At 49.2% G+C, this 9,698-nt stretch overlaps 1 protein-coding gene across 1 annotated transcript; it reads left to right on the top strand.

Annotated features, from left to right (window-relative positions):
* The first annotated feature begins 1,656 nt into the window (after positions 1–1,656).
* LOC309539594 (fucolectin-like) lies at positions 1,657–8,504 on the top strand. Its single transcript, XM_082235986.1, has 4 exons — positions 1,657–1,750; positions 4,034–4,122; positions 6,233–6,524; positions 8,303–8,504. The coding sequence occupies exons 2-4, from the start codon at positions 4,035–4,037 to the stop codon at positions 8,457–8,459; spliced, it is 537 nt and encodes a 178-aa protein (XP_082092112.1). The 5' UTR covers positions 1,657–1,750; position 4,034; the 3' UTR covers positions 8,460–8,504.
* Positions 8,505–9,698: the final 1,194 nt, after the last annotated feature.

Here is a 9,698-nt window from a genome sequence, read left to right as displayed (position 1 = left end):
GATAGCTTTCTTCAGTTCCTGGTAAGTGCAACATCTTCATGGTTATCAGATGATGGGTAAACACTGTTACAGAATGTGCTGGTCAGCAATTGTACAGTTCAAAGTTGGAGTTAACTCTAGATTAGCAAAAGCAAGACTTGGTTGAATGCCAGGCCCAGTGAGCAGAGAGGCAGCTCATTCCCATGAACATCAGTTGCAGAGACTGAAAGTCTCCCCCCCCCCCAGCTGTAGAAGTCCCCTCCTCTCCAGGGCTTTCCCCAAGCAATGAGAGACTTCTCCTGTGTGAAGCCAACATCTCCTTTTCCCCTTTTCATCCCTCTTCTAGTTCTGCTTGTCACAGCAGAAGTGTGATGGCCTGGGATTCGGATTCAGATGAACCCGAGGAACCAGCTGAGTCGGGGCTGGGGCTTGAGCCTGAAGGGTCCTCACCTGTGCTGGATCCTCAGGTGCAGGCATCAGCTGAGTCTGCTCTGGCCCCTGAGGTGATGGAGGACCCATTGCCGGCAGGTGCTCCACTCTCAGCCCTGTCAGGGGAAACTGAGGTTGCCTCTGGGTCCAGTAACCCTCCATCCTCTCCTGAGCTGCAGAGGCTCAGGGCAGAGAGGCGGAGGGAACTAAGTTCCTGCAGGAGGAGGGCTCGCCTCCAGGCCAGGAGGGGCGAGTCACCTGTGGACCGGGGCCATCCTATGCCTCGGGGCAGATAAAAGCCAGCCAGCCCCAGTCCCAAGTTGCGGGAGCAAAATTGTTGGTTGCCTGTTCCTGCCGGGACCCTGTCCTGCTTTCCCGCCTGAGCTCCTGACCTACCCTGGCTCCCTGCTTGCAAGCCTGTTCCTGACTTCACCCGACTCCCTGCCCTGCACCCAGCTTCTGCTACTACGGACTGCCTCCCCATTGCACCTTGACCAAGGACTGGACTTGGATCTCGCCTCTCGGGTAACCCACGGGACCAGCACAAGAAGGGGGAGACACCCATGACTCTTCAGCAGCCTGACTCAACTCTGCCTCTTGGCCTGGTCTGATCTTCTCTCTGCCACAGACTCTTCCTGCTCACCAAACCCTGTTACCGCTTCAGCTTCCAACACCTCCTCCTCCCAGTCTTCTCCCTCTGACCACTCCTCACTGTCCCACCACCAGTCCCCTGGCTCTGAGCCTTCTTCCCCTGGTGGTTCTCCAGCTGGTTCCTTCCACCATTCCCGTGCATCCAACCAGTCCATGACAAACACGTATTAATACTGGACGCACATACAAATTCCAGCAAAAGATCTTGGTCCTCCCAAAGCTGTTGTTGAATACCCGCGAGGGCTGGACATGCGTGTGGGCTCAGATGCACACCTTGTAGCAGTTGAGGGCACCAAGATAAACTTCTCACCTGCCCATAAATATGCAACTTCTTCCTTGCTCTTGGCTGTTGGCTATTGTGGATTAAGTAATACAACCCTTAACAAAATGTTATTTCCTCTTGGGAGAGAGTCAGCAACCGCATAAGCCCAGTTGGAAGAAGGATACAGAAACCTGATATTGATGGGCTCAATTCTGGTATCAACATCTCTCCGATTGGCTGGGTAATTCTGAGCCAGGCAGGAGCTGCCCCTTCAGAAGAGGATAAAACCAGGACTGCCAAATAGAAGATCCAGAACTCAGGTGGAAGCAAGGAGATCTCTTAAGCCAGTTTGGGGGAAAGAACCTGTGGCTGCTGACCCACCAGGAAGGACAACAGAGACTTCTGCTGACCCCAAGAAAGAGAGCCAAAGTGAGTTGGGGGAACCCATTGGATGTGATGTCTGAAGTCCAGAGCTTGAATGGGCATATCTATACTGGATGTTCAGTCTGGTTTGAAACCAATATAACTTTCAAGGCTTTGAGTCCAGAAAAAAGTATTTTTTGAAGGCAGGCTAGACGTCTGTTAGGTATTTCTATTCCTCTGGAGAGGGACAGTTCTTGTGGTGATTGAGCAAGGTGATTGAGCAAGTGGTTGCTGAACAACTCCAGGCACGCCTGGAAGAAGTGGACCATTTGGATCCCTTCCAGTCAGGATTCAGGCCACATCACGGGACTGAAACTGCCTTGGTCGCACTGGTTGATGATCTCCGGCGGGCTAGGGACAAAGGTGAGAGCCGTTTCCTAGTTCTGCTGGATCTCTCAGCGGCGTTTGATACCATTGACCATAACATCCTTCTGGACCGTCTTGAGGGGCTGGGAGCTGGGGGCACTGTCATACAGTGGTTCTGCTCCTTCCTCCTGGGCCGTGTTCAGAAAGTGGTGGAGGGGGATGAGTGTTCAGACCCCTGGGCTCTCACTTGTGGGGTGCCTCAGGGTTCTGTCCTCTCCCCCATGCTCTTCAACATTTACCGTACATGCAGCCGCTGGGAGAGATCATCAGGAGGTTTGGGCTGGGTGTTCATCAGTATGCGGATGATACCCAGCTCTACCTCTCTTTTAAATCAGAACCAGTGAAGGTGGTGAAGGTCCTGTGTGAGTGTCTGGAGGCGGTTGGAGGATGGATGGCGGCAAACAGATTGAGGTTGAATCCTGACAAGACAGAAGTACTCTTTTTTGGGGGACAGGAGGCGGGCAGGTGTGGAGGATTCCCTGATCCTGAATGGGGTAACTGTGCCCCTGAAGGACCAGGTGTGCAGCCTGGGAGTCATTTTGGACTCACAGCTGTCCATGGAGGCGCAGGTTAAATCCATGTCCAGGGCAGCTGTGTACCAGCTCCATCTGGTACGCAGGATGAGACCCTCCCTGTCCGCAGACTGTCTCACCAGAGTGGTGCATGCTCTGCTTATCTCCCACTTGGACTACTGCAATGCACTCTATGTGGGGCTACCTTTCAAGGTGACCCGGAAACTACAATTAATCCAGAATGAGGCAGCCAGACTGGTGACGTGGAACGGCCGCCGAGACCATATAACACCGGTCTTGAAAGACCTACATTGGCTCCCAGTACGTTTCCGAGCACAATTCAAAGTGTTGGTGCTGACCTTTAAAGGCCTAAACGGCCTCAGTCCAGTATATCTGAAGGAGCGTCTCCACCCCCATCATTCAGCCTGGACCCTGAGGTCCAGCGCTGAGGGCCTTCTGGCGGTTCCCTCACTGCGAGAAGCCAAGTTACAGGGAACCAGGCAGAGGGCCTTCTCGGTAGTGGCGCCCTCCCTGTGGAACGCCCTCCCACCAGATGTCAAAGAGAACAACAACTACCAGAGTTTTAGAAGACATCTGAAGGCAGCCCTATTTAGGGAAGCTTTTAATGTTTGATGTATTACAGTATTTTAATATATTTTTTGGAAGCCGCCCAGAGTGGCTGGGGAGGCCCAGCCAGATGGGCGGGGTATAAATAATATATAATAAATTATTATTATTATTATTATTATTATTATTATTATTATTATTATTATTGGAGTTAAGCAAGAAGTAACTAGAATAAAGCAAAACTTCTTCTTTAGCAATCCCTCGTAGAGGATTAAGATTGTCTTCCATGAAAACATGGTCTTCACAGTGAGTCCGTAAGTGACTGTGGAGGCCAATTCTGGAACCATGTGTCCTTCCACAGTGGGGACACTGATCACAATGAGGGTTTGCCAAGCGTGCCTTCCTCTTAGCATGTTTCTCCCTTCCGTCCTGAGTTTGTGCTTCTTCAAAGTGTAGTGTAGACATGCCAGACTGTCGGCTGGCGATCCTAATTTACCTGCCTGCCTTCTCTTTAACCTTATTCCCTCTTAGGCCTCTTAGGGCTATCAGCTAACCTTCTTTCTTGGTCCAGCGCCCTTGATCTGCCCCCTCAAACAGAGGATTTGTCTCCTTCATCCATGCTACCAAGGAGGACTGACCACAAACACCACTTGCCTTAAAATGCTCCTGGCCATTTGAGGAAGGCTAGGAGTGCCTTTGATTCATCTGAAGGCCTCCTCTTAGAATTCCTAGCCAGCTCTCAGCCCACCTTCTCCCTGTTCCTCGTGCAAAAGGGAGGCAGAGACTTCAGCAATGGCTTCAGCAATGGCTCCTCCTCACGGCTGTCTCCATTCCCCGCTTGCAGGATGCTCATCCCCTGGACTTTGCCCCTGGCCCTGGCGCTCCTGGCAGCACGTGGGGATGCCTGGAACTGCGTGTATGCATGGCAAAGTGGTAAGAGCTGCTAAGGGAGGGCTAACTGTGGGTCAGACCCCAACCCAAGTGATACTTCTCTCCTCCACCACCAAAGCATTCCTATTCCTCCCCAAACTGGTGACATCTCATCCAGTAGGGAAATCAAATTTATTCATGGAAAAGTTAACCAAAGGCTTACAGCTACAGGTAGGTAGCCGTGTTGGTCTGCCGTAGTCGAAACAAAATAAAAAAATTCCTTCCAGTAGCAACTTAAAAAGGTAAAGGGACCCTTGACTATTAGGTCCAGTCATAGCCGACTCTGGGGTTGTGGCGCTCATCTCGCTTTATTGGCCGAGGGAGCCGGGGTACAGCTTCCGGGTCATGGGACCAGCATGACTAAGCCGCTTCTGGCAAACCAGAGCAGCGCACGGAAACACTGTTTACCTTCCTGCTGGAGTGGTACCTATTTATCTACTTGCACTGGCGTGCTTTAGACCAGCTAAGTTTGTTCGTGGTATGAGCTTTTGTGTGCATGCACACTTCTTCAGATACACTGAAGCAGAAGTCACCAGACCCTTATATATAGTGAGAGGGTGGGGAGGGTTATCACTCAGAAGGGTGGTGGGAATGGGTGATTGCCTGATAGGTGTGGTAAACCTGCTGACGTCTTCTGTTTCAGTGTAACTGAAGAAGTGTGCATGCACACAAAAGCTCATACCAATAACAAACTTAGTTGGTCTCTAAGGTGCTACTGGAAGGATTTTTTTTATTTTGTTTCGACAGAGGCTTACAGGGATTTCGTGCCGGGGACTGGCAGGATGTTGCTGACCGTGAGCCAGGGGAAGAGGGACTGCTGCCTAACTCAGAAGAAGGGGAGGGGGTCAGTGATTTGGTAGGAACTGTTCCCACCAGGAGGCAAGAGTCGGAGGCAGTTGCTGTTGCTGCAATCGCTCCCTAAAGCGCGGACCTGGAAATACCTACTAAGATGCTCAACTGGCACGCCTAGGTCTCCAGAGCTGCAGCAGCAACCATGTTCTCTTTGATAATAAAGAGTTAACCATCTGTCATGTGCATTCCTTTGGCTGGGAAGGGCCCCATCCAGCAGATTCCTCCCTTTATGTGTTCAGACTGAGGCTCTTCCATCCCCAGGCAGAGGAGTGGGCGAAGCACTGAGGTGGCTGCTGTTTCCAAGAGACACCCTGATGGCGCTGTCTCCAGCTCTCAGAACCACCAACCCATTGCACAACTGGGCACCCTCAAAAATGTGTCTGGGGAGAGGGAAGGCCATGACTATTGCCATTCTTTGACATTGATGCCAAGGTTGGAGAGGACCAGTCTCTGAGTATGTTCAGAGTGCTTTCATGCTCAGTACCAAGATGGTCCTCGTAGGACTATATTCTACACTATCCTTCAAGACTGCTTGGGGAGAAGGAGGGGGAACTGGTGCACTTTTACATTTCCGATTTGCCCAATGCGACCTCTATCTTGGTAGAGGTGAAATGAGGGTGAAGGTGCTGGGAGATACTCAAGGATGGCAGAAGATCAACACACTCTTGAAATCTCCAACAGCACGTTCAGATGTAGTTTTCATTGGGAGTAAATGAGCGCAACCTCTTTGTTGTCACTGCGATTTTGTCCTGCCCTTACATTGCAGAATGACAACCCCCGTTTTATCCTCACAAGAGCCCTGCGAGGTGTGTCAGGCTGAAGGAGAAAGGACAAAACTCGGCCTCTGGCTTCTTGCAGGACTGGGCTTCCCCCAAAATGCAGGGAGGTGGGAAGAGGGCATGAACATTGGCCTCCTTTGATAGCCATTCCAAGGTTGCAGAAGGCCCGTCTCTGAGCTTGTTCAGCTTACTTTTCTACCAAGGTAGTTTAAAAGCCTTTAAACACCGCAGAGCCTCACCTCTTGATTGGAGGGCCATGAAAAATCGAAATCTGGAAATGCAACTATTTTAATATCAGTGTGGCAATATTCCTCCCTCTTCTGTTGCAGCTTCTTTGAACACTGAAAGTGGGTCTCCTGCTTTGCAAAGCTTCCCCCCGGTCTCTGCTGCTCCCTGTTCTTGTCCAGAGAGGAGCTTCCATGGAGGCTGTATAACTCTCTAACCATTTATTCTCCCTCCATCTCCTTCCCATCATGCTCCAGCTCACAACTTGGCCAAAGGCCGCCCAGCCTTCCAGTCCTCCATCTACCGACATGAGATTTTTACAGGAGGAATGAAAGCCGTGGACGGGAATTGTAACGGGGCCTTCAGCTCGGGCTCCTGCACCCACACGCAGAAGGAAAGGGACCCCTGGTGGTACGTGGACCTGGGCGATGAGTATGCCATCTCGGCCGTGGTGGTGAGAAACCGCCAGGACTGCTGTGGCAACAGACTCCAGGGAGCTGAGATCCGTGTGGGCAACAATAATGCTCACCGTAGCAAGTCCAACACCCTGTAAGTTCCATTTCCCACACCCTCAATCCCTGTAACAAATGTTAGGTTTCTGTTACGCCACTGTGCAGAGTTTGGAGTCACAAGACTCTGTTTACATTCCAGACTCTTGGAAGTCTCACGGGAGACGGATGTTGATGTTACTGGTTTCCTGTTTCTTTGTTTCAGTTGGTTCTCTGCCTTTCACAGAGAGCAGATGCATATTCTTTTCTGTCCTGCGTAGTTAGAAATAAAACGTAGCGATGTAGCACATATTTCAACTCCTTCTGCTGTCTGGGTACTCTGCGGAATGGGGGAATGTGCCTGAAGCCTCATCAAAGGCTTAGGTCGTTAATCACCGTCGGAGGAGATTCTGAAGACACAACCGGAGGGCTAGCTCGGTCGTACGGAGATTCCGACAACAAAGACACCCCAGAATACATCCAATATAATTTGATGGATGTCAGGAACTGGTGTCAGGAGTAGGTCAGCAATTTTGTAAAGAACCACCACGGTCATTGAAGTTAACACTCTCTCTCTCTCTCTCTCTCTCTCTCTCTCTCTCTCTCTCTCATATTTATTTGATTTTACAAATATAATTTTACAGCAAAATCATTTACAAATCCATATAAAGAGATTTATCTGAATCTCATGACATCCCCTGCCCCCTCCATGGGTCTAATGCCTACGCTTGCAACTGCACATCAATCCATTATCCACATTTTGTGTCCATCTATTTATCCATAATCTTTGTTACCTTACAAGTAAGATTAAAATCCTGCTAATGTTCCCATTTGCTAACAATGCTCTCTTCAATAAATTATAAATTTCCCCCAATTTTTTTTAAAAAGTTCTTGTCCTCTTGGTTCCTGAGAGTTCCACTTTTATTCAAAGAACCAAGAAAGCGCAGGCCTGGTGATCTCAGGAACTCTGCCCAGTAGGTCTTGCCCTAAGGAGGCAATTGCGAGGACTGAAGGTCCCTGATTTCCCACAGTCCCCTCCACTCCAGGGTTTTCCCCAAGCAATCGGAGGCTGCGTCTGTGCACAACCAATCTCTCCCCTGTTCTTTTCATTTCTCTGTGTGTTCTGGGAGACCAAGGGGGTGGGGAGCTGGTTGCAGGAGGAGGGGGAGGCACCTGGATTCTCCCACAGCCGGCCTCATCTCTGTCTCCTAGGCCCCTCCTCTCCTGCCTCTGAGTCTGGACTTCTCTCTGCCACAGCCTCTTCCTGCTCACAAAATCCTGTTGCCTCTTCAGTTTCCAACACCTCCTCCTCCTGCTCCCAGTCTGCTCCCTCTTCTCTCTGTCCCCATGTATCCTTGTCCCACCACCAGTCCCCTGACCCGTAGCCTTCTTCCCCTGGGGGTTCCCTCGGGGATTCTCCAGCTGATGTATCCCACCGCTTCTCTGCATCCAGCCAGTCCATGGCAGATATGTGGACTGATGACGTCTTAAGAGTTCCAATTTGCAGTCAAAATTAGGGAGTAGGAGAAATCGAGGGTTCTGCCTCCTTTTTAAACCATGCTCTTCTGGGCGGAACAGTGACTCTGGTCCCCGTTTGGGGCTGGGAACAGAGACGGAACAAGCAGGTGGTAGTTATTTTGGAATATTTAGTCTAGACTACAATGGCAGGTAGCAGCAACATTCGTGAATGATATGAGATCCACCCAGGAGGCCAGCATTAGAGGGAGAGCACATTGTTGTGGTATCATTAGAAACACTGTAAGTGCATTTCTCCACAGCCTAGGATGGAGATTCCACATGGATCCCACCCTACAGATGACTTTCTTTCTCTCCCTGCAGCTGTGGGACCATCACAGACACCACTAGATCCATCAGTGTCTTCAACTGTGATTGGCTCAAGGGCCGCTATGTGAGTGTCCAGATCCCTGACCTTGAAGAGTACTTGACCTTGTGTGAGGTAGAGGTCTATGGCACCAAGGCAGAAGACCAGTGCTAGAGGTCCACACCTTTGAGGGGAGGGCAAAAGTAATGAAACTGATGTTGTCTCTCCAATAAATTTTCATTGAGTGGGCTTCCTTCGTCTCTTCAGTTGACTTATTGGGCCCTGAAAACCCAGAGAGTCTAGGATTTTGCCTGTGCCAGAGAGAAGCGACTGCAGCATTAATCAGTTTCATTCATCCTTGTTCATTGTATGGCTCTTGATCATGATGGCTATGGGATCTCCAGACTCAGAAACAGTCTATCAGATTCTTTTCTTTTTTGTGAAATATTTTTATTGGTTTTTGCAAGAACAAATTTAAAATAATGAAGAGAAAAAACTTTTACCATATCCATATATGAGATTCTCTGAATCTCTCTGCTTCCCCCTATCCCCTGCATGGGTCCTTAAAATAATTTTTCTCAGACTACATATTGTGGGAATGTTCAGGGATGCAGGAGAGGATATATTCTTTGATTATAGCCTTTCCAGCTTGTGTAAACATGTTCACAATTTAGCAGAGTAACATTCCCCCTTTTAAACTTGCAGCAGATGCATTTGCTCAGGCTCGCTGAAGCCTCTATAATAACTGTTCTGGTATTTTCCCCTTATTCCCTCATAAAAGATAAGACACGACACAGTCTTCTATAAAAGTATAAAAAGAGTTTACTCACACATCATTCTGTTCACAGTTGGATCCCAACAGGCAGACTTAGCTTAGAAAAGTAACATACACCTGGAAACTATCTCATAAGAAGACAGTCCCTTTGTCCTCTCTTGGCTGGAAGCATCTTTAGCTAAGCAGATGTTGCTTCTTTGATGCGTGTAGTCAGAGAGAGAGAGAGAGAGAGAGATGGCTGCCAGTCCTATGCTTTTGTCATTTCCTGCACAGGTGAGGCCACACCCACCTCTAGTCACATGCAGAGGAAGTCTGTCCCAACCCAGAAGGAAACAGGAAGTTTACCTGTTGGCTGGACAAACATTCTTCCCCATGTGTAATCATGTTCAGTCTAGGAATGTTGTACTTGACTGCTCTTGTGTTTAACATCCCACACATATCATTACGTTCTCCACAGCTTTCATCTCTCTAAATTATCCATGTCTTTCGTTTCTCTACAAGTTATTTTTAAAGTCCAGCTAACGCTTATATTTGTTTACAATGGTCTCCTCAGTAAGTTATGAATTTCCCCCATTCTTTTTAAAAGTCATTATCTTCTTGATTCCTGAGTCTCCCATTCGGTTTTGCCATTTCAGCAT

This window comes from Podarcis vaucheri (genome assembly GCF_965113315.1).
Source record: "Podarcis vaucheri genome assembly, chromosome: 8".
In the NCBI taxonomy this organism is placed as follows: Eukaryota; Metazoa; Chordata; class Lepidosauria; order Squamata; family Lacertidae; genus Podarcis; species Podarcis vaucheri.
The sequence above is the reverse complement of the archived record's forward strand: the minus strand, read 5'-3'. Positions and strand labels throughout refer to the sequence as shown.